General features: G+C 41.6%; 1 protein-coding gene across 2 annotated transcripts in view; it reads left to right on the forward strand.

The window, feature by feature from the left end:
* The window catches only part of Egfr (epidermal growth factor receptor), a 158,792-nt gene that overhangs the window by 130,977 nt on the left and 2,073 nt on the right, over positions 1–25,742 (forward strand). For both annotated transcript variants that reach the window (XM_021175457.2, XM_029483270.1), the window contains exons 16-26: positions 2,960–3,004; positions 5,476–5,617; positions 6,746–6,868; positions 8,550–8,648; positions 12,450–12,635; positions 19,638–19,793; positions 20,674–20,749; positions 22,082–22,228; positions 24,170–24,267; positions 25,025–25,192; positions 25,508–25,555. In XM_021175457.2, the coding sequence (XP_021031116.1) occupies positions 2,960–3,004; positions 5,476–5,617; positions 6,746–6,868; positions 8,550–8,648; positions 12,450–12,635; positions 19,638–19,793; positions 20,674–20,749; positions 22,082–22,228; positions 24,170–24,267; positions 25,025–25,192; positions 25,508–25,555 (1,288 nt within the window). The remainder of the gene's footprint in view (positions 1–2,959; positions 3,005–5,475; positions 5,618–6,745; positions 6,869–8,549; positions 8,649–12,449; positions 12,636–19,637; positions 19,794–20,673; positions 20,750–22,081; positions 22,229–24,169; positions 24,268–25,024; positions 25,193–25,507; positions 25,556–25,742) is intronic.

Here is a 25,742-nt window from a genome sequence, read left to right on the forward strand (position 1 = left end):
CACACACACACACACACACACAGTAATGGTTCCTGAAATGTTGCTCCAAAGTATCATTTTAAAGCCTATTTGACTATTAAGCTGTTACAATATAAAATAAAACTATTTTGTGTATAATTAGCAGAAATATTCTGATTCTATACAGCTAATTTTTTTGGAATACTATAAATTTATAAATATATAAATATTTAATATGCATCTCGTTGTGTTTCTTAAAACTGCTATCCTTACTCAGAACTATTATTCTTTCTCTGGATCTCTTCAATACCAACTACACGGCTTTAGGATGCTGCGTATCTAACTCAATTCTTCTGTAAAACACAATAATAAATAACTCAGCATGGATTGCAGGATTTTGAAGTCATGAGTTAATATCCGTAATATCTGTAAAATAGTGACTAAGACAGGGAAAGCACTTGGTCCATGAATGCTGAGAGTTAAAGGTAAGGGAGGTAGTAAGGACAGTAGTGATGCTGATAGTAAGGGTGGTGGTGATAGTGGTAATAAGATTGCTAGTCGTGATGGTGATGCAGATAATGGTGATGATGGTGATGTGGGTAGTGGTGATGGCGACAGTGGTGATGCAGAGTAGTGGCGATGCTGACTATGTGGATGGCAGTGATAGTGGTGCCAGTAAGTACATTGGTGGAGGTGACAGTGGACATTCTTATGACTGTGAGTGTTAGGACAATTAGCTCTTTAGGAAAACAATCATATTACCTTGAAATATTTTAGTTTAATTTCTTTTCCAAAAGTCTCCGATTGTGTAAATAGAATCTTCAGAATCTCCAAAATAATATCAGAAACATTGAGAGTTGAAGTCAACATTTGATATCTGACAGTGACGGGTAGGATAATCATGTTTCCACATTAGGAACATCTTTGGCTGCTGGTCTGAGACTCCAGTTATCCTGATAAGGAAAGGGTCGTCTGCACTTTTAAAATAGTATTTCTCAAGCTCGGGTGTGGATTTGGAACTTGCCAGCTCTGTGGGAGTGATTTAACATTGTCCAGTTTTTAGTGTGTGTGCATTACCTAGCTGGTTACTTGCTCCAGTTTGTAAACTCTGCAAAACCTGTGAAAAGTATGCTTTCCCCCTTTTTACCTAAGCTTACTTTTCTTGCATAAGCAATTTTGGAGCAGACTCCCTAAAACATAACTGCCTGAGCTGTATACAAAAAATTAACATCTTCCTCTTCTCTCGTTTGGAAATAAGGGTGTTATGTATGTTTCTACCTGTAAATGTGCACTCATGGCCTCCAAAAGACACTGGGCAGGAGGAATGATCTGTATGCATGCTTACCTTGAATATGAAATAAGTTTAAAGCACAGAAAGATGGAATTTGTTCTAATGTAAATTAAAATTTTGCTTGTCTAGTTACTCTGATTTTTTAAGTTTTCTTCCTAATTCTATTAAGTCAGATGAGGAGCATGGACTTTTATAGAGTCTTGTTATTACTGCCTGTACTTATCTCAAATTAATGAATTACACAGAAAGTTTTTGATTAAAATGCATTTTTAAAATATGGTGAAATGTTTTTGAAGACAATTGAAAATGAAGACACCTTTTCCCACTTAAATATTTATACACCATCTAACATACTGCCCCTCTAATATTTTGGGAAAGTAGTGTTTTCCCTATTTTCATGGGGAAGGAACGATTTTGTAGGACTCAGCAGCCCTCACAATTTATGAGCCAGCTGTGTTAGAAGCTGCACTATAGCATAACGAATCTACATAACTTCAAGAGCCACAGATGTGGCCACCTCAGCATGCATAGGACTGGAGGCACATTCATTTTTAAATTGAACCTTATGTTGACATTAAACAAAAATGGGATATTTCTTGACATATTCATCCTGTTAAATTAAACAAGGTCCCACAAGAATCTGCCCATTTTAGTTGTACGCCCCCGTGAATCTGTCACTAAAATTATAATTATAAATTTCTGGCAATAAAGAAGGAGTTGAGTTGGAGACAGAATATGACAGAAGAAACCAGTGCAACCTCCTTGGCTTGCCGTCAGGAGTCCAAAGGCAAGGGAGGTGCTGTCAGCTTTCCTGCAGGTTTCTTACTCTTGTGATGCCCCAACCTTTCCCTTCTGTAGCATCAGTGCTGCCACTGTCCCTGTTGGTCATCCTGCTACATGTGAAGTGGTTTGTCCTTCCCTCTGAGCTCACTGATCACAGCTTCCTGTTGACAATGAATGGCAATTGTCCAGGGTCGCTCTCAGAGGCTGTATGAAATCAAGCAGCTTGCACAAACTGTCAATCCCCTCAGCATGCATGGGCTCCTGGTGTTTCCCACTCAATAATAAACAAACCACCAAACCCTGTATTTAAGGGAGAGTCTAACTGACACTAGAGAATGCTTCCTAGCTTACTTTGATTATCTATTTGTGTATCTAGAATACCTCCTTCTATATCCCACTGCTAATAGATGCAATAACAGCAAATTTAGGTTATGAATAAAGGGCCAAAGCCATTGCAGATGGTTTTATCTGAGAGCAAGGCAAAGTCAGAGAGCTAAGCCTTCAAAATCCAAGAAAAACAGAGGGGAGAGATTAGAACCAATTCCTGTCCCATGTAGTAGAAACAGCGAGTTTGGGGTGTGGCTCCAAATGCAGTCTTTGGCATATGGCTCCCATGTCCATCCTGACATTTGGTGCCAGCTGTATAGCAACTATGTACTGTGTTACATTTCAGTAATGACCTGGCTGATTTATTGATGGCTATATGATGCCAGCCACTCAAAAGTTATTTTCTGACTAAATAAACAATTATATTGTTTTATGTAATTGAATCAATGTTTAGAAAATACATTAGTAACTACCCAATTTTGATGATTATAGCTATATAAGAGTAATTTTCCACAATTGCTTTATGACTTACTACGGAAAACTATCAAGCAAATGCCAGTGAAGATGGATGAAAAAGCTGTGGTTCTTTTTTTCCTACAGATGTGCTGGGCCAGGCCTTCAAGGATGTGAAGTATGGCCATCTGGGTATGTTCAATGACAGTGGATCTGAAAGACCTTTTGGATCTAAGACCAGAAGCCATCTCTGATTCCCCTCTCACCCTCCAGTTTCTTCCAAATCCTCTGGGCCAGCCACAGGTCTCAGATTCTGCCCTCTTGCCCTGTGCCCACCTTGCTGATCACTGGACAGCATATGTGATGGCTACTGCTAGTGCCAGCTTCACAAGAGGTTAACACTACGGACTAGCCATTCTTCCTATGTATCTGTTTCTGCAAATACAGCCGCTTTACTTAAGTCTCAGAACTTCTTAAAGTCTCCTCTTTTCCTCTCAGTAGCCCAAGGGGTCATGTCACAAACATGGTGTGAAGGGCTACTTTGTCAAATGAAAAGGTCTATCTTGGGGGCATTTTTTTCTTTTCTTTTTTCTTGAAACACATTGCCCAGCAAAGCCAATAAATTTCCCTCATCATTTTGTTTCTGATAAATTCTTACTATTGACTGAAATGCTTCCCTGAGGAACATTAAATTATGTATGTATTTCCATTCAAAGTCATCATGCAACAGTGGTATCAAGCAGCCAGCATCTAGTGCAGAGCTGAGATGGTCTACAGAATGCCTGCTTGATGCTCAGCCTTATATCCCAGTTATGGACATGTCTACAAATAGCCCTTCTCTTATCATCTCTCCCTTAACTTCATGATGTGGTAGCTGATTCCTTCTGCCATCAACTGAAATGACAAAATAAAGGAAAGCCTGAATCCTGTCTCCCCTCTTAGTTTCCAAGGACACTTCCCCAGAAAAATGCCCCCCTGTATTCCCAGGCAGCATCCAAGACTTTCTTAAATGGTTCTCTGTACAACCCCACCTTTAAAATAGTCAGTGACCATTCTTTACAATCGTTACTTTATTAACAGTTTTCTTTTCTAAACCACCTGCCTTTGCTGTTGTAGCTTCTCAATATATGCTCTGAAACAAATCATTCCTCATATATTCCAATATTGCTGAAAACTCATTAATTTTTATTAATAGGGGGTTGTTTTCTAAAGCTCAGGAAATGACTTGTACTCCCTAAGTAGGAAATGTTGCAAACCACCATTTCATGATGTACAGTTGATTTAATTAAGTCAGGTCTGTGAGGACTTTGGTACCTTATCTATATGTAAATAATGCTGATACCAAATCTTTGCTATTCATTAACATGTTCTCTTGCAAATAATAATAAATGTAACAGAAACTCAACTTGAGGTAGATTCTTAAGGATAATAGCTTTCAGCCTAGCCATAAAAGAAATGAAAAATAGTCCTTAAAGACCCCAAATTCAGAATTAGTAATATTAATTCAGATAGTCCTTCATAAGATTGAACACATGACTTCTGATTTCTCATCTTTCCAAAGTTAGACTTGACCTTGGTGAGACGGCAAAGTTAACAAATTCCTGGGGTTTGAGGATATATTGGGGCAACAGTCACAGCAATGGTGATGGTTTTTATATCTAAATCCTGTCAGCTTTTGTTTCTACTGAGCTCATTCATTCACCTAGGGATCTCATTAAAAGTAGGGGACCCTATCAGGGGTCTCAATGTGCCTGGAAGTTCTCCCAACATGGCTGTGAGAAAATGCCTGACAATTTTTTTCAATTGCATGTGTGTTCTCCTAGAAAGGACAAGATGCAAGTTTATATAAAAAGCAGGACTTACTTACACTAAATGCGTTACACCTAAGGTTCAGGTAACATCGTGGCAGAGAGGGTAGAAAGACTGTAAAAGTCAGAGGACCAGGATGTCTGCTCTTAGTGTCTTCTATATATGAAAGAAAGCTGTACCCGTGAATTCTCAAGCAGTTGTCTACATATCACCTGCACAAAAACAAAAACAAAAAACAAACAAACAAAAAAACCAAAAACCAAAAGTCAAAAAAACACCCCTAGATGAAAAGCTACAAGTAATTAATAGCTGCTAAATGAGGGGGAATCAATTTTCTCCAGAGACAAGTCCCTGATAAGTAATCCAATTTCGGGTGATCAGCCCTAAACACATACACATATAAGCAATACTAAACGGACACAGCTGGTCTATATATTTACAACTTGGGGCTTGAAGGAAGTTGATGGGGAAGGGGGAAGGTAGTAATGATGTATGTAAATATAGTACTCATGTACGAAACTCCCAAAAAATAAAGTATTCTTAAAATTCTTGTCTTGGACTATTTTCTGAATTTTATAATAATATTTTAATCATCAAAAGCCTATAAAATGATTATAATAGTGATAGAAGTTCAGATGAAACCTCAACTGTTAAATGTAGAAAAGGAAACTGACTTCAGGCAGAGAAGCTAAAAAATGTTGGCAACCTTGCCTTGGGACTTAGCCACCAGTCATTTCCTCTATATAAGTCACCCATATCCCAATTTCTGAGATAATTTTAAATGTTATCACTGTATCAAAGGTGCAGGACATGTATGGAATGCCCATATTACCTTCTCTTGTCTCTCATTCCAGGCCAAAGATACCATCTATTGCCACTGGGATTGTGGGTGGCCTCCTCTTCATAGTGGTGGTGGCCCTTGGAATCGGCCTATTCATGCGAAGGCGTCACATTGTTCGAAAGCGTACACTACGCCGCCTGCTTCAAGAGAGAGAGGTGAGCAGTGAGACTTGGTTGCCTCTGGATCAATAGCATCTTTATTACCATTAACTGCTTTCTAGGAGAAAAAAAAATCTTCCTCTGAGAATTTGTAATGTGGAATTTCATACATTAGACATTGTTGTAGCCTTCCATCACTGTAACAAACACCCATGAAAATCCATGTTTGAAGAAGAAAGGTTCATTGGACTCATGGTTTTTAAGGGTTCTGGTAAGCAACATTGCTTTGGGCTTCAGATAGGAGTGCATGGTGGAGCACATTGACTCACCTCATGCCAGAAAGATGGAGCTAGTGAGGCAAAGTCCCTTCTAGACCTTGTCCCCAGTCACCTAAAAGCCTCCATGTAGTTCCAGACTCATAAAGGCCCCACTATTTCCCAACATCATCATTCCTGGTCCATTTTAAACGCATGAGTCTTTGGAAGACACTTGCCCAAACATAGCACTTACATAATTGTCATTATTATTATATGTTATGGTGGAAGAATCAAAAACAAAGTCCAATTATACACAATTAGTTGTATTTGGAAAACTCCATTCAACAAAGCATATATGTTTTTGCACGGTGTCTTTCGAAATACAAAGCTTAGTGGAGGCCTGCCTGAGACCCGGTAGCTCCTGGTTGTGTACCTAGGAAAAGAATCACAAAAAGAGATACAGAAATCTTATGGCGGCAGCTCCATTGTGGCATCTCTATGCCATGCTTAGGCTTCACAGCCCTTAGTACAGCACCTGTGTCTGGCACTACATTATGAAGCCTTTGTCTTTCATAAGCATGGAGGTATTATGTATTCCAGAGATGACCAAATGGTTATGGTATAACATTTATCTTGCTACTGTACTTCAAGTAAAACTGATTGACAATTAAAACAGAAATGGAAAATGCAGTTCTCAAATGTAGATGTGTTAAACACCTATATTAAAGGCTCTGTGTTTCTAATGTATAGTAGTTATGTACTAACTAAAAGATGTCCACTGCTCCTTTGAACACATTGCTCCTTTGAACACAGCATGGTCCCATGCTTTTAGGTGCTGGACACTCTGGCTCGGAATGAATCTACTATTAAATGCCACTTATTTTTGGAATGTGGTGGTAGCATCTCAGGTCTGTTCCCTTCTTCACAGCTCGTGGAACCTCTCACACCCAGCGGAGAAGCTCCAAACCAAGCCCACTTGAGGATATTAAAGGAAACAGAATTCAAAAAGATCAAAGTTCTGGGTTCGGGAGCATTTGGCACAGTGTATAAGGTAACATCCTGGAGACAGGTCTGCACTAGGCTTCCTGGAGACAGGTCTGCACTAGGCTTCCTGGAGACAGGTCTGCACTAGGCTTCTGGGAACAGTGTTTGCTGTGCTCTCCAGCCCTGTGTGGGTAAATCAGATTCCTCAGTAATTTGATTTATCACAATCTACCTGTTTTATCGAAGGTGTAGAATTAGTGTTCCCCAGGCTATTGAAATGGATTTATTTTTTTGTTATCACTGTGAAATCAAAAACATCTTCATAGACCACGATAGAAACGTAGACTGGGAATGTAGCTGCTTTTCTTGAACTGTTAGAATAAGTCACTGAATGAGCATTTCAGTCTTCTTTCCTAGATCCATTTTTCATAAAGTCTGATTCCAGTTCAAATTCTGAATGATCCACACTGCATTTATAGCTAGCTGTATTGGTTACTTCTCCATTGCTGTAATAAGACGCCATGACCAAGGCAACTTATAGAAGACTTTATTTTAGCTTACAATTCTAGAGGGTTGGAGTTCATAATGGCAGGGAAGCATGGCTTCAGGCTGCAGGCCCAGTGGCAGGAGCAGGAAAATGAGAACTCCCATCTTCAAATGCAAGCACAAAGCAGTAAGGATGAACGGAAGTAGTGTGAAAGTTTTAATTTCGTAGCACCCTTGTAGTGATGTACTTGCTCAAGCAACAGTGCCCTGCGTACACTTCTCCAAACAGTGCTATCAACTAGGAACGAAGTATTCAATACCCAAGGCCATGGAGGACAGTTGTCATTCAAACCATTACACCCGCTCAAGCATACATTTTTTTTGACCCTTATTTTTTGAGACAGACTCTTACTATGTAACCCAGTCGGATTTTAAACTCAATCATCTTTCAATAGTGTCTCAAGGGCTACAATTATAGGTGTGGGCCATTAAAACTCTTGGGAGTTTTATATAATGGTTTTAAATAATTGGAATAAAATTACATCACTTTCTTGCCTTCCATTTCTTCCTCCTCCCCTCCCAAGAACCCTTCCTTCTCCCTTTCCCATGACTCCTACTCTTAAGTCAATAACTCCTTTCTCATCATGATTCTCAAATATACATTTATGTATATCTGCATATACAGATGTGTGTGTGTGTGTGTATACATACATATGCACAAATAAGGGGGCTCATCTCATCTCTGGGAGAAGCTAATTACCTTCTCTCCGGTCATTAGTTGCCTATAATTTTTTATCCCCCTAGGGTAGGACCTCATGCAATTTCCCCTTTCTGCCTTAGCATGTCCATTGATATTGCAATGCTCTCAACTTGTTAATGAGCCGTTTCTAGGAAAAACCATTTCACAGCAGACTTTCTGGTATTTTGGCTCTTAACAGTATTTCTGCCACCTCCTCTGGACAACTGGAAGTTGATCTCTGCATTTTGTCCAGTTGTGGTTTTCTGTGATAATCTCCATTTGCTGTAAAGAGAGTGTTCTCTGATATGGGATGGTATTTGTGCCTTTTGATCCAAAAATTATTCGGATTCTTAGAGCTTGATAGCTAAGAACCTCTGAAATATGAAGAGTCCCAGCACTCTTGGATTTGTAATGTAGAGCCCTTGAGGACTGGGATCCTTAATAAAAATTAATCCAGCTCACAAGGCAACATGTTGCTGGCATGATTATTTCAAGTTAATGTCAGCCCTCTTCTTAATCTCAGGGTCTCTGGATCCCAGAAGGCGAGAAAGTAAAAATCCCAGTGGCCATCAAGGAGTTAAGAGAAGCCACATCTCCAAAAGCCAACAAAGAAATCCTTGACGTGAGTTTTCTTTTATGTCTCGCTAACCACAATTTCATATAGTCAATCTTGCTTCCTTAGTTCATGTTTTAATTTATTCTGGATGCACTAATAAATTACACCCAATAATGTATATTTGAGCACTGTTTATAAGGTATAACATAAGGACCGTTTGGAAATATTCTGAATGATAACTATGTTCAAGAAAAGAAGCTGCAGTTCTACTTATAGGGACGTTGGAGGAGGAAAGAGTGAAGGCATAAAACTCAAGTGCACCCCTCGTCTCAGAAACCACTGATTCTGCCTCTTGCATCACAATGCTCTGTTCTAAGCTTTTCCCATCATTATATCATAAACAATCAGTTTTTATCTCTTTTTGTCCTTCTTGATATAGAAAATACAGTTCTTCCCAAGACTTACTGTACTCCGGAACCACAAAGAATCAAAACTCAGAGTTAACGTTCTCCTCCCAGGGCCAGTCTTGATGCTCGCTTCTTAGCATGTGTTACGACAGTGACTGAGGGATGTGCCCACACTACAGGTTTTACAAATGAGGGAATGGGGGCATAAAGAAAGTCATTCAGATTTCTATGACTAGAGTCCGAGTGCACCACTATATCTGAAATGAGGATTCACTTTGCTTTGCTCTATTACCTATCTTTGTAATGGCTTTTATAAAAGATACCAGCTATCAATAGTGTGAAGCCTACTAGACCATTACCTCACCTTCTAAGCCTCTCCCAACCAATTTAAACATCACCCTCCCCCATGTTGCTGATTGGTACTTGCTGAAGCATTTAGGATATTCTGTAAGAACATCTTTTTTACTTTTAATTCTACTGAATTTCCCTCTTTTTTTCTAACTTTCTTAGCCCACAATAGGACTGAATGGAAGTACAAAGAACGTAATGCAAAGAGACCATCTTGGAACTGGATAGGGCCCACTTCAGTATCTAACAGGGCTTCCAATAGTTGTTAAAGACTACACCTAACTTGAGACAAAAAGTTGAAGAAAGGCAGAGAATGCTCAGGGGGGCTCCACATTGCACATTGCTAATGAGAGATGATTCATGAATGCAATGTCGCAGAAAATCATGCATGCTGCCAATACACTTGTCAAGCAAAATTATCTTTAATTTTAGAGTTTACAAATCAATGCCAAGTCTTATTAACATAACCAAGGACAAGTAGCCAGGGGCCTGTGAAGACGTTTTACTTAGTCTTTCACTTACATTTGTTAAAAAGAAAATCATATAGTCAATCTTGCTTCCTTAGTTTGTGTCTTAATTCGTTCTGGATGAGCTAACAAATTACACCCAATAATGTGGATTTGAGCACTGTTTATAAGATAATAACATAAGGACAGATTGTTCTGAATGATAACTATGTTCCAGAAAAGAAGCTGGAGATCTGCTTTTGGAAACCTTGGAGGAGCAAAGAGTAAAGGCATAAAATTCAAGTGCACTCCTCATCTGGAGGCGCCCATTCTGCTCTTTCTCTCTGGCCCCTTTCTCCTTCCATTGCTCATGCTTCCCCTGCCCTCCTCCCTGACTTTTCGTTCTTGTCACCTCTGGTCTTCTCCTTGTGTGTTAGCTGTTGTGACTGTAGCAGCTAGCAGATGATAGATAACCTCCTGGGTTGCTTACCAACAGGCTGGGTCTGCCAGACATCCAGTCTATCCTTTAGCACAAGGCCATGCGCTGTTGCTGGAAGGCTCAGTGGGGGCAGGAACATGGAGGAACTGGTTTCTGCTGAGGGAAGCAAAGCCTGTGATTTCAACAAGGCACTAAGTAGCACATCAATCAACATTGCCACAAGAAAAGCCCTCAGTTAGCATGCTTCTTAAATACTGCCTTGCACTTGAAAATGATTCCAGAAACCCCACACTCTGTGGTCTAGCTCCCCTATCTATCTCCCCTGTCATGGATTATAGTGACTTAATTAATTGGTAAAGACTTTTAAATTTCATAGGTCCCTACCTTTCATTCTTCTTGTGTGTGTGTGTGTGTGTGTGTGTGTGTGTGTGTGTGTGTGTGTGTGTATACTCATGAGCTCATATACATCTGTACATGACAGGGGAATGCCCTGAGATAGATATTCCACAGCACATGTGTGGAGATCAGAGGATGGCTTTGTGCAGTTGGTTCTCTCTGTACATCTCTAAGCAGGCTATAGGCTCCAGGGATCACACCTGAGCTTTCAGCCTTCCATAGCAAGCACTATCACACGGTGAATCACCTCACTGGCCCTCTTACCTTTCATTTTTAAGATTTATGACTTCAAGACTCTCAAAAAATTTAGCATCTCCTGGGACCCTTTTCCTCCATTCATAACACAATGAACCCAGAGATGGGTAAGACAGCAAGGAAGGACTCAAATCTCTTATTATCAATAGTGACAAATAGTGGCCTTTCTGGGTCACCGAAGCCTCAGGGACAAACCAGCCTCTAGTGAGACTGGGACAGAAGCCATCAGGGTTTCCCTTATGAATGCTGCCTGCTTGCAGCTGGTTCAAAGATTGTTGTGGGATACCAAGCATATTTGCTGCGGGTCACAATGCATCTTCCCAACTTCCAAAATAAGCAGAGAAGAACAAAGCTCACTTTAACTTTTGCATGTGACTACACAACACTCCCATTGTGCTGGGTGTAGGCAGGAAGTGACATCCCAGTTCTGTTTGTCTATCATATTTTAGTAGGACCAACTGGCAGGGCTCCAGGCTCTGTGTGGCCTGACACCCACGCCCCCTGCTCCGTTCCTGTCCCAGGCATCATCAGCCCATGGCAGTTAAGCTTCTCAAACTGTTCCAGTTTGCAGATGTTTTTCTCCCCCTCTAAAATGAATACAATATGTGCCCAAATCTCAAACACATCTCAAGAAAATCGGCAGAGCCGGAGGATTTCACTGCTGTTATGATTGTACAGCTTCCCAGACCCAAAGGAGAGATGTGATCTGTGCTTTTCTGGCAATCCCACGGCTTAATAATTTTCCCATATACTTTCCAGTTTAAATTTAGGCCAAGCAATGGAAAGAAAATGTAAAACAGATTTATATACTACAGCATGGGTATGTGAGTGTGTGGGGGTATGTGTGGGCGTTTCAGTGTGAGTATGTACGTGAGTGTGTGAACGTGTGAATGTATATGTGGGTCTCCAATGCATGAATATCCATTTCAGAGACTGGAAGTGGAAAGTGCTTCTCTGGTTGATCTTTGCAGAGGTTTCATGTGCTGGTTTCTTGACCAAAGTTTCTTGCCGCTATTCACAGTTCAGTCTGGATCAAGTCTTCCATGTTGGGAAAGGAGAACACCTAGAACATCTAAAACACCCGCTGACTCAGAGATCTCTCCTGAAAAATGCAGTCTTTACAGTACCAAGACCCATGCTCACTTCTGATGAAGTGAGCAAGCCATCCACTGTCAAGGGCATACTGAGATCCAAACTTGGATCCCATAAAACCATAACATCACCACTAGCCTTAGTATGTACGGAGGAAGGTCTCAAGGAAGATAGTGGCATTTCCTAAACTCTGAAATATCATGGTGATTCAAATGTCTTTTTATTTTTCATCAAAGCTTTTGCCAGTGGCAAATTCCATTTGGGTCTTTTCCTTTTAACATGCAACATCCCAAAGGAGTCTACATCCTACAGTGTATTAGCATTTAATAGTCTTGCATAACCTGACACTTGTCAGAGTACATACTTTTAAACCAAAAAAAAAAAAAAAAAAAAAAGGCATTTCATTTTACCCAGAAAGGGATATGCGTGCCTCTCCCACCAGTCAGGAAACAACTGTGATTCATCTATTGTCCTTACCTTGTAGGAAGCCTATGTGATGGCTAGTGTGGACAACCCTCATGTATGCCGCCTCCTGGGCATCTGTCTGACCTCCACTGTCCAGCTCATTACACAGCTCATGCCCTACGGTTGCCTCCTGGACTATGTCCGAGAACACAAGGACAACATTGGCTCCCAGTACCTCCTCAACTGGTGTGTGCAGATTGCAAAGGTAAGCACATTGGGAGGTCTGCCCACTGAAGTACCCAAAGATTCAATGACAGGTTTCAGAAGCAGGATCAATGTTTCAATATAGTACAAAGCACTTTGACTTGTTGCACTCCACCCTGGTCTTCCAGGGGTGAGAGTGATCCTTGGTAAGAGCACTAAGAAAAGCAGCAAGGATGATCTCAGAGAAGGGAAGAAGACCCATTAGCTTCTCCACTCTGGGTACCTGCTGAGATGATATGTGTGTGTGTCTGCATACAGGATATATCGTTTTCCTTATTTTAGATTACATTCAATTGCTTGACTTGAACACCGAACCAATGGCCACATGCTTCATGTGGAAAATCTAGCCACTTCACATGAACAGTTTTCTCAGTACATGGTGCACAACAACGCTGGGTGTTGTCTTTGTTTTTCTGGAGTTCTTTTTGATGAACACTGTGGCAATTTCTGGGACAGCATGGATTATTTCCTCAGTTAGGACTTAATAGTAAAACAGAGTGGGACCAGAAGAAGGCAGATTAAGGAGATGGCGATGGTGTGGACATGTGGACAAGATAAGGACCAGCATCAAGCCTGGTGTTCATGCCTAAAGAGGCCGCTGGTTGGGCTACTTCAGTGTCTCTAATTACAGGCATATTTCTGAGCCAGAGAGTGGCTGAGGAATTGGACACTCCTTCCACCCACAGGGCTGAGGATGAGCACAGAGTAACAGATCAAGTATTTAACTATCTATAGGCCTCCTAAGGACTCAAACTTTCATCTCAAATTTCCCCCATCACAGTCTCAGCCCTGCATCATATTTTGGCACCAAACTTGGAAAGTTAGGCTTATTCTCTGACTCTATGGGTAGATTTTCACATGACTGAATTTAAGGAATTTGTGGTAAAGCCTGATGTTTGTTCCCATCCTCTTTAGACAGTTGGGTAAGATGTTGAAGGACGTGTAAGGGACCACAGGAGCAGAGGAAAATGGGCTTCCCGATCTGGACTGGTTCTTAGTGTGTACAAATCCTGGTCATGGTGGCGGTTGCTCCAGGCATGTAGCAGAACTATGTTGAACTCACTTCACCCATCTCTAACAAAGACACAACTGCATGCATATACAACAAGACCAGCTTTCTGAGAGCTGTGGCATAGGATGAGATGTGCTTGGTATGATACTCTGGGCCATGCTGGAAAAGCAACAGCCCCCTCTCCAGCAATCCAAACTACAAAATGTCCTTTATATGGTTATACCACTTGAGATGTTTCAGTTGCAACCTGGAAAGTTGGGACCACTCCATCCTCTCCAGCTAGTATGGCCATGTATGCCGGCCTCTGCCCACTGTTTGTCTTGATGCTTTACACAGACTATAAGAGTTAAATTATGAGTGTTAGACAATAGTCTGAGAACAGGGTAGCGTGCGACCCAGCTGCTGTGGATTTTTCTTGCTGCTAAATGTGTATTGCTTGTGTGTAGTTGTTTCCTGGCACTACCATGAAAAGGCCCTACAGATTTGCGGTCTGCTCACTATGCAAGCTGTCTCTATGCAAGCTGTCTCCTCAAAATTCTGGAGGTCAGCAGTCCAACCTCAGAATGTTCTAGGGGCACTGGCTTTAAAGGTTTTTGGGAGAATCATTGCTTGCCTCTCAGCCTCTGGTGTCCTCAGCACTCCTTAGCTTGTATCAGCATCGCCGAGTCCATATTTCTTTATTCATCCAACTTTTCCCCTGTCTCTGTGTCCTGGAGCCCCTCTCTCTTCACATAAAGACTGGAAAATACCGAGACAACAGTAACCACAAAGAGCTGAGGTTACAACTATGCTACTTAGTTTGTCTTAGTTTCTCCATATCAGGAATACATACAAAAATCAAGTTGCATCCCATAAATACGTATTAAAAAAAAAAAAGAGGTCTCAATCATTGGACTTAGGGCCCATCCAAAATCCAGGTCGATGTATCTCAACATCTGTAGGCAATCAGATTTTTATAATCCCTTTTCCAAATAGGATTCCATTCTGAAGTTCCAAATAAATATGAAAATTTGGGGCTATTCAACCTGCTTCAGTAGCTGACCTTTGCCTAACCCAGAACAGCTATATATTAGATATAGGATGGTGTCTGAAGGCGTACCCAAGTCCTCACTCCTGAACTCTGGAATTCTCTCATATTTTCTCTAACACTCCCTAAGGCAGGGCGTGATGCACTCCTTTCTCAAGTTTTATTCCTTTCTTTTGATTTCCACATGCTTATCTCTGGGAAGTCTAGTTTATTCTTGAGTTTGTGACCACTTTCCCCAACTGTACAGTTGACCGAGCTGTATCCCCATATCGGGGTAGAACTACTAGAACTCTACTTCCCTAGGGCTGACTTCTCTTGCATGACTACTGATGCCCAGGTCACCAGAGGTTCTTAAAAACATAACATCTCAACTTCCACAAAAGAGAGTCCTCTTAAGAATGGGGCATAGCTCAGTGCAGAATACTCACTTACCATGCAAGTCCCTTCATTCCATTTCGGCTATACACAAACATATTACACAGAGAGTCTCTAGGAGTTTTGCCCAAACCAAAATGGGATTACTATTTCAGTGAACTTTCAGTTCACACTGGAAGTTTGAGTGTCTTCTAAAAACTACCCTTCTGAAAGAATGATAGTGCCCACCATAAACAGCAATTCTGAATATATTTCTGAGGTTTGATTGTCTCTTAAGACAGTTTTCTATGTAATATTAATCATAATTTCAACCTGTTACTTGTTGTATTTTGTGCTGTTGTATTTTGCTTAAGGTTATTTTGACTGGCAGTCTTTCCACATTTGGGGCAGTTCATTCTTTGCCTGTGGTACCTCTGTTTGGGAATTCTCAAGGAAACCATATTGTGCCATATAGAACTAGCCAAGTGGTAGAGTGTATGCCCCCAAAGGGGAGGAACATAATGTTTTCCCAGGTGATGAGGAGAAAACTTTGCTCCTGGGTTAGTGGCAATATGTCTCAGTATTAAGCTGTTCTACTTCTATACAAGCAAAGAAAACTTCCCAGATGCCTTTAGTAGCTCAGAACAAACTCAAGTCTTAGCATTTCAAAGTAGGATGGATTACCCCACAAATACCTTAGGTGACCTACAAAAGCGACCAGCTTCAAAAGTGTTGTAGATATTGGTGATTGTACACTTTCCTTGTCTGAGCTAAACTGTCAAGAAGATTGAAAGTGGAGAAGGAAGGAAGGAGAGGATGGTGGTAGGTAGGGAGGAAACCAGTATAGATTGGTAAACTATAAGAGAATTATCCTTTTCTCACCATTTATAAAAAAAAAGGATTCTCTTTTGTACATATAACCTTTGGAACTCCCAGGGACTAAGATTAGAGAGTGCTTCAATGTACCCACTGTTCTTATCCACAATGGGCCAGAAAGAAGGACTCATAAGATCCTTCAAAGTACACATCTCATAAACGCACAACACAACAGTACCCATGTTAAAAGGTCCAAAAGAGTTGCTTTATTTTGATTTTTAAAAGTCTTTTCCTTTTATCGTTTAAAGTGAAAAATATATAACTACATTTATGTCTCCCAGCTCCTATCCCTCCTTGCACAGGAAAATGAGGAGGCCACTAAGTCTGGGCTTATCTTTATTGTGGTTTCTAGAGCAGCACAGAAATGGATCCTGCAGTAGCCTATCTGAACTTTGCCCAAGATATGTGAGATATACAGCTCTTGGGAGAGCAGTCTTCAAATGCCACTGTCTACACTCAGTCTTTTTTTTTCTCTCTGCAACAGAGTGTTCCATAAAGACCTTTGATATCCCTGTGAGGCAGATGACAAGGCCAGCTTTATTATCCTGAAGTTCCACTCTTCAAAAATCACTTTGTAAACTCGGCTGTTCAAAATCCATTCTCGCTTTTCTGTAGCAGTGAGACAAAAATAAATATGTTAAACTCAATATAGTAAAAAGAATCAGGAAATGAGACTTCCAAGAGACCCCACTGGGGTCAGTGCTGATGTTACTGTTTAGATTCAGAGAGTTCATGAGCAATAGCACAGCTCTTATCTGTAGCAACCAGTTAAAATATAACCCAGTTGGGTTCTGAGATGGCCTCTTGAACTACCTTGAAAGTGTGTGGCAGAGTGAAGTGGATGGAGTTGAGTCTAGGTTCTAATAAATCTAATCTCTCTGTCCCCAGTTTACTTCATGCAAGACCCTCACTGAACTGTGTACCTTAGACTTTTCCAAGCTGTTTTTTTCCTGAGGAAACTTAAAAGCCGAGATGTTCCTTTACAGCCCTAAGCCTGTGGATGTGCTGAGCTTGCGAGGGGGGGGGGGTTCTGTGGATTTATCAGACTCACACAATGACACTGCTCTCTTGACATACCACCAAGTGCTAGACTTTTGTTGTTTTGATTTTGGTAGCACAGGCAGCATTGGCCCAGCTGACAAGTTTCATTGAAAGGCCACAGCAGGGGAAGATAGGGCTAATCTCCAATGTGGCTGGAGTCCTCAGCACTTGGCACTGCTGCTATCATTCAATTGTTCTTTTTTTTTAAACAAATGCTCAAAATGTGTCTCATGAACCAAATCTGTACGGAACATTTTATTGCTGTTTCAGACAGAGTCTTAAATAGCCCAGACTGGCTTTAAATTCGATAGTATCCTTGAACTCCAGATCCTCCTGGCATGCTCCGATTACAGGCATGCACCACCACATCTAAGTCTGTTAAACAGTTAAAGCAGCTAAATAAGAGTCAATACTGGTAGTAGAATGCAGTTTGAAATGAGCTCTCTAGTCTTCCTTGTAAGCATGATAAATGGACAGAACGCAAGAAGATTTAGACAAAAGCAGAGGAGGAAAGACAGGGGGTGACTGGTCCTCTGCATAGACACTGTATGTGACTTGTCCCACACAGTAGCTTCCAGTGTGAAGAAAGAGTGAAAGGCACCATGGAGAAGAATAAAGACAGCAAGGATAAGAGATGGCAAGGATGGGGGAGAGGAGAGGAAAGAAAGGGGCATGACTGGAGAGAGAGGCAGGGGAGAAAGGCAAGGAGGGAACCAATGAGGACATCCTACCTAGAGAAGGCTAAGTGTTAGCACTACTCCTTTCCTAGTGGGGAAAAGTTCGTCATATTCAATATATAGAGACCTTACTCTTATAAGATACAAAGGCCGTAAAGACTAGGACAGAGTAACAGCTCCGTAGCTCAGAGAGGTAGCTGGAACTGAGGAAGGAGGCAGCCTCCGGAGCTCAACCAGACAAGAGAAAGAGGCAGAGAAAATGAGCTGTGTGTTTGGAAGTGTTTCTTTGGCTTCTGCTCCTTCTTGTCCTTTCACTTCCAATCCCTCTATGATTCCTAATTTGGAAGTGCTAGTCCAGCGAAGAGTCTGCCAGCATCCTCTTGAGTAGACCCAAGTACTCTTCACCTTTATTTCCTTGCACAAGGAAATAAATACAAATCTTCAAAAAGAAACACGTGAACTGAACAGCATCTAAAACATGTAGTTGCTTCCTAATAAATACAATGAAGAGGAGGACATTCATGTTCACAAGAGGCATGGACAGTGATTGCATTTTCCAAGGAAAGAAAGACAGCAAGGGTTTCCATAAGGGAACCCAGTGCTGGGTTTTTGACGGTGTTCTTGTAGAAATCTACTTTCATAAGATGGCCGGTTCTGCTCTTAAGGGGAACATTATTTCACTGGATAGGCCAAGTCAACAATAATCTTTTATATAATAATAGGTGCAAAAACAAGCAAACAGTTTGCCTGAAAGTTTCAGGGGTGAACCTCATCTGTAGGTATACTCTGAGAGTGTATCCAAGTGGAGGTGCTTCCATCATTGCGAAAACACTAGAACAAGAAGAGCTGGCTAAAATCTTACTTACTTCCAGGGTGTCCTCAACAAACTGCTCCAGGTCAGCTCTGTGCCAGCAGATTCAAAAAGCATCGATCTGATAGGAAGTAGGAAATGGGGCCCATGCTGCAGGCTAGAGAGGAGAGGTCTGCTGTGTTTGTGAATAGAGGAGAGTGGTGGAAGCAAAAACAGACACAGCATCAGCATATTTGACTCTTTCTCACCTGTGCCTCCTGAAGAGACTAGCCTGGCACAGAGAAGGGATTGCTGGTAAGCTAGTGTCAGCAGACTCCATGGAGGCAAACTCCAAGAGAGTCATGTTCGGCTGATCCCACACCAGAGAAGGAGTAGAGGCCAAAAGTGATGCCCATCAGCCAGAAGGGAGGAAAACTGCCTATGACAGGGACACCAGAAAGTTCAAGTAAAGATGGTGTTTCAAAGGAAGTGTTTCTGGGAACTCATTTGGCTTCAGTGTGCTAGCTACATGTCAAGCAGTATGTCTTTATTGCTATTATATTGATGATAACAATTGCAGCATAATTATGGAACAGTCAAGGAAGTGAGAGAGGGTGGTGTTTGTAAAACATATTCAATGTTCAAATAGTTGTGGTTTTAAAAACAGTAAATTTTAAAAAAAAAAGACACTGAAAGTAAAGCTGGGCAAAGTGTTCTTTGTTATCAGTGAGGGATTCGCATACGACAGCCCAAGGAACATGACGAAAGTGTGTCTGGAATGCAACCAGCCCTGCTTTGCCATAGTCTGGTGAGATATGCGTTAACCCCCTTTAAATAAGGATAGAGCTGATACAGTAGACCTCCTGAAGCTCAAGGCGGCAGGCTGGAGTCGAAGCAGAAACCTGAGGTCTGCACCTGACAGTTGAGCCTTACTCTTCCTCTGGCTGCTTCTACTTGCAACCTGAGTATCTGGATGGAGAAAAGTTCTTGATCACATGTGGTTATAGCTTCCTTCATATGTCTTGTCATTCATTCCAGATAATTCCAAATGTTTGCCAACTGTATCAAGCAAAGTACAAAGGCTAAAAATATAGTCCTTGGTGTTGAGCAGCCTAGAGATTCTCGTGGATTTAACCCTGTGTTCAGGTGCATGGGTGCTATCTTCCCATGACACTGAGGATCCCCAGATGGTTCACTCCCTCACTGCAGCATCCTCTGTGTTTCAGGGCATGAACTACCTGGAAGATCGGCGTTTGGTGCACCGTGACTTGGCAGCCAGGAATGTACTGGTGAAGACACCACAGCATGTCAAGATCACAGATTTTGGGCTGGCCAAACTGCTTGGTGCTGAAGAGAAAGAATATCATGCAGAGGGGGGCAAAGTAAGTCCCGAGAGTAGATCAGGAAGCATTTTCCTGACAACCCAGACCCATCCCCCCTCCCTGTCAGCTGTGGTCAGCATTTGCCAAAGATTCTGAATGGGGTCAGAGCAGCTGCCACCATGACCTGAATCTAGTCAGGGTCATCCTCTACTTTGTGAATGGATTTCAGTGGGAGTAGTAAGGAGGGAGACCTGTTCAGAGGCCAACGAGAGCCAGTTCCCATCTCCAGGTGACTATTAACAACTATGAGTTCTAATCCCTCCTCAAGAAGGAAAACACCCCTCAAAAGACCAGCTGGGAAATATGACCATGGATTTAGTAGCACCCTCTCTTGAGACTCATATTCAACAAGCTGGGTTGTTCTGGTGAGTCTATGACTCATGCCAGAACTGCCACTGAGAAAATTGGCTCTCTTCTCTCTGTGTTGTTTTTAGTCCCTTCAAAGTCTCTGTCACAGCAGTGAGAGGTTCACAGCCTTGCCGGAACCCCCAAAGCCCCTCAGCCATCCCCAGCTACAGCCCTCCTATCATGCTGTCAGTGTATCTCTAAATAGCACTCTCAACCCCATGAACTTGGTTATTAAAAACATGCCCAAAGTCTGGGAGCTAGGGCTGCAGGGAAATACCACAGCCTCAGTTCATCAAAACAGTTCATTGCCCAAAATGTTCTCAGCCGCAGCTTTCATGAGGTAACTCCAGGGCCCACCTGTTCTCTGGTAAATTTAACCCCTTCCCCTACCGAGAGGGAGCATAGGCCTAAAGCATGGCAGAAAGGTCACTCAATTTTCCTCATTAGTCAACTGTAATTACACCTAGAGTGACAGAATGTTTTAGTTCTAAGCTAATAGTCTTCTTGCTATTTTATCTCACATCGTCCCAAGGTGCCTATCAAGTGGATGGCTTTGGAATCAATTTTACACAGAATTTATACACACCAAAGCGATGTCTGGAGCTATGGTGAGTCAAACTCTGACGCTAATGAATTTGTACTGAGGCTAAGTCGGCTCTTATTATTTGTTAATTGATATTATATGCTCTGATAGGCAAGTGTTACCTTGCAAGACAGTGAGCGTGTCCATCTACTGAACTAAGAGACTCTGACAAAGGAAATAAAGCTTAAACTACCACACCAAGTATCACTAGGGACAGCCATGAACACATGCTGCAGGGAAGGTCATGGGGGGAAGAGGACCCAAATGAGAGCTAAGCTTCTGCCTGCAGAGGTCAAACAAACAAAAGCTCCTGCTGTGAACTTGATGTGAACCAAAGGAAGACAGCAAAGGAGGTTTCATGGCAGAAGCATTTCTGATAGAGAAATAATGTTTTCTTATGAAATGGCTAAGACTGTTGTTTCATGTGGTGCTTGATTTAATCTCTCTGTGTCAAAGAGAGGAAGGAGCTTGGCAAGGGGATCCATGAGGATAACTGTGGGGAGGAAGAAAGAATGGGAAGGTAGTTACTGCTTGTTCTCAAGGAAGACCACCTTACCAGGGCCCAGCTCGTCTAAATACAGCACAGCCATGCACAGCACCATGTCTCATCTTCACAGGATGACCACTCTTGCCAAGCCTCCCTTGCTTGTTCTTCGCTTATCTTGAACCTATTGTGGCCTAACTAGCCATGTCCTTGGTTCCTGTGTCAGGCACTTGGTCCTTGAGTTTCCCCCAGGCAGTTCAGGGAAAGGTTAGAAACCGTGTCATTATAATACACAACTCTCACCCCAAAGGGGAAAGGGATAATTGATTCTGAACCAGACATGGGTGGTCATCACCAAGGTACACAAATTCAGGTTGCCCTGAACATTTTCCCTCACAGAAGCAGATGCATCAGATTGTATTAGCTACCGAACAAAGAGTGTTATGTATCAAAAGACCCCTCAAAAGACCAGCTGCAGTTTACAGCCTTGCTTTGTAAGGTCCTTGCTTGCACTACCTTGAGTATAAGGTTCTCAGAACAGCTGTGCACGTAGGCAGACCTTGTTCTGTAGCAAACTCGGGCTCCACAGTTGTCCTTGTCTTTAAGGTTATAACTATTCCACTTATCAGTCAGCAACTATATGCCTCACATTTAGCTAAACTTTTTTGTAAAAGATCTTACTGCATCTTTGAAGCCATGCCATGAAACAGATGCTATTATCTTACTTGATAGGTAAATCCCCTCAAACCAGTGGCTCAAGGCTACAGAAACAGGTTTTAAAATACTTACTAACAATAATGGCTAAGGATTAGGTGGTGTGCTAAGCATTAACTCACAATGCAATGACTTTCTTTGCCTGTTCTGTCTGCCTAGGTGTCACCGTGTGGGAACTGATGACCTTTGGGTCCAAGCCTTATGATGGAATACCAGCAAGTGACATCTCATCCATCCTAGAGAAAGGAGAACGCCTTCCACAGCCACCTATCTGCACCATTGATGTCTACATGATCATGGTCAAGTGTGAGTGACTGGGGGACCATCCACACTCATAGCCCAGGCCTTCATTTCCCCGAAGAAACAGCATCATTCTTCAAGTCAGGCTCACAGTTCCAGAAACATCATAAACACCTCCAGCAAGCATTCTTTAGGAATCACTTGCTTGACTCATCCTGACCTCATATTTGCCCATATTTGCAAGCAAATAAATTAAAACTAAAGTCTTTCCTAAGCCATTATTCCCAGATATTCTATGATCTGAGTTGCTCAATGAACTTACAAAGTTGTATTACATTTTGAGACCTGTTGCTAGAGAAACTTAATGTTTCAAAATGCCTAACAATGAGTAACCATGGGAGTTTGATACAATCTTTGTTTCTGCTTTGGCTTAAATCTTTCAAACTGGATTTATGCAGTTAATCATCTTAATCCCGAAAGGAGTGTGCATTTTGGTCAGTGCTAGTATTCCACACAAATCTCTAATTGTGCTCTGAAAGTAATAGTACACATGTCATAGCATTGGCATAGAAACAGCATAGGAAAATGACAGAGCAGCGGTCTTAGTTTGCATTCTGTTGCTCGGATAAAACACGGACCAAAGGCAACTTGTGGAGGAAAGGCTTTACTTGCCTTACAGCTTACTGTCTGTCATTAAGGGAAACTAGGGAAAAAGCTCAAATCAGGAAGCTGGAGGCAGAAACTGAAGCAGACATGGAGGAACTCTGCCTATGGCTTCCTCTTCCTGGTTCACTCAGCCTGCTTTCTTAGACAACAGAAAAACATGAGTCAAGGCATGGCACCGCCCACAGTGGGTTGGGCTCTCCCACATAACTCATTAATCAGCAGAATGTTGCTGACAGACCAATCTACTGGAAGCATTTTCTCAGCTAAAGTTTTCTCTTCCCAGATGTCTCGAGCTCATTTCCAGTTGATGAAATCTAACCAGCACGGCTGCTTTATCATAAATAACAATGTATTCTCTGAACTTTGAACCAGGGAGTTAATCTATTTTCACTGCTTTGGTTTCAGATGAGGAAGCTGAGGCCCAGAAAGGTTACATGATTTGTCCAAGGTCACATAGCAGTTTAGCCTAAAATAGCTTGATGACCAGTTGAAAAAATAAATCAAATCCCCAAGAGGCACAAGGATTTCTAGTGCACAGTTTATCCTCTCCATTGCTGGATCTATTTTTAGATCATTGGTAAAGCAATGAACCTCTGTGACTACTAAATATAGCTTTACCCAGAAAATACTAGAATCATGACACCCGAGGTTCAGTCCCCAGCACTGATAAATAATTGATACACAGATTGATGGATGGATACATGCATACACATATACATATATACATATACATTGATTCATTGATCGATGCAAAGATACATTGTTAGATGGTAGAGAGGCAGAAAGATAGATATTGCTTGTTTGCTTGCTTGATTGCTTGATTGATTGATTGATTGATTGATGAAACACAGATTCAGCCTTGTTAATTGCATGAATGCTAACTGAATGGAGAATGCAACAAGGCCTTGACGTTTCTGTAAATTGAATCTATTTTCTAGCTTAGAAAGCTGTGGATTAGGACAAAGAAAACACAGAGGCATACCAAAGTCAGGGTAGTTCAGCAGTGATTGCCCACAGTAAAACCCTGTGGTCACTGAAGATCATAATGCAAGAATGATGACTAAGGAAGGACAAACGTAAAACCATTACCGTATATGTTATTGTTACTCTGACTGAAAACTGGTGTAGAGGGCTGGGAATGAATCCACAAGGTATTACAACAACTTCTCATGTACTTCAAGAACTAATCAGTGTTATCTCATGTGCCAAGGCTCTCCCAAAGATTATGTGCCTTCATTATCCATTTGCCTAGCAAGATCACAGCATCACTTAAAGCAATGCCCTCCTTGTCGTTTCTTCCAGGGTTCTAATTGCTTTGCTTTGGCTTCCTTTCTTTCTCAGGCTGGATGATAGATGCTGACAGCCGCCCAAAGTTCCGAGAGTTGATTCTTGAATTCTCCAAAATGGCCCGAGACCCACAACGCTACCTTGTTATCCAGGTATCAGGTCAAAGTTTGTTCTTACATGGTCAAAATCTCTCCAAAAGCTCCAGATGCCACTGTGCTGAGTTAACACAGTCTGTGAAGTATGTTCTTGATAATAAATCCTTTTGTGCATTGGAGCCTCTTCCATTATGATACAATGACTGAACTGCATGGGGATAAGTGGTGGCTCCCACCCAACTCCAAGTCATCATTGCATTTGAGCAGTCCAACCTGGACCCAATCTGTTCCTCTTTTGCAAGTATCACCTCATATTTTGGCTGATTTGAGCCATGTCTTTGCTAAACAGAGGAGCAAGAATTCACTGTCAACCTACATGGCTTCCTTCCCTGACTCCCTATTCACGCCTGTGCCACTTTGTACAACCAATCGGCTTAGTTCTAATTCTGGAAGAACAAAAATCAAGATAATTTGTCTTTGTGGATTTAAAGCTTCAGTAAAATGATGTATGAAAAATCATTATGCAGTGGCATAGCATTGTGTAGTCGGGGTTAAATGTTCCCACAGCTTTCTTTTCTCCTCTCTCTTAAACTATTTTTCATATGGAGACTGTTAGACTCAGGAGACTTCTGTGTTTTATTATATTCCAAAGTAGCCACACACTGAGATGGAAAAGGGATGTATATATGAGAGCTACCATAGGGATTATATTATAACTAAACTGGCAAACCCGTAGGCACCTATTGCTTCCTATAGCCAGGAAGCAGAGCAAGCTCCCTTGCCCTTTCTAATAGTATCAAAATCTCTGTACCAGGGGGATGAAAGAATGCACTTGCCAAGCCCTACAGACTCCAACTTTTACCGAGCCCTGATGGATGAAGAGGACATGGAGGATGTAGTTGATGCTGATGAGTATCTTATCCCACAGCAAGGCTTCTTCAACAGCCCGTCCACATCCAGGACTCCCCTCTTGAGTTCTCTGGTATGCCTCCCCTCTTTATTTAAATTGATTTGTCTTCCATTTTCCATATTTTAATTAGAAAAAAAAGGAATACATTCTAACCAAATAGAACCTGGAATTATAATCAACAACTAAGGATTTTAGTTATTTAATTGCCTATGTTTTTCTAAAGCTGTAATTTAAGACAAAAATTCTTCTCTCCAAGAAAGCATTCGACACATTAAACGCCTTGAAATATTTTTACTCTGTGAGACCTACCTCCTGCATTCAACGGAAATGGATGAGAAAGTACCAGTGTACATGACCAACATTGCTTTCTTTTTTTTTTCCCCCCAGAGTGCAACTAGCAACAATTCCACTGTGGCTTGCATTAATAGAAATGGGGTATGTATGGACATGGTATAAACCAGAATCAAATAAGCTATACAGGGAAAGTGCCCAACTTAGCCCACGTCACACTGGCTTTCCCTCCTGTACATTCTTTTCCATACCACGGCTTCTTTGACTGGAGTCCGAAGGCCAACAATTAGTGATCACTTATCATAGGACCCCTCAAAGTGTGGTTCATGGG

The sequence above is a fragment of the Mus caroli genome, chromosome 11 (genome assembly GCF_900094665.2).
Source record: "Mus caroli chromosome 11, CAROLI_EIJ_v1.1, whole genome shotgun sequence".
Taxonomy (NCBI): Eukaryota; Metazoa; Chordata; class Mammalia; order Rodentia; family Muridae; genus Mus; species Mus caroli.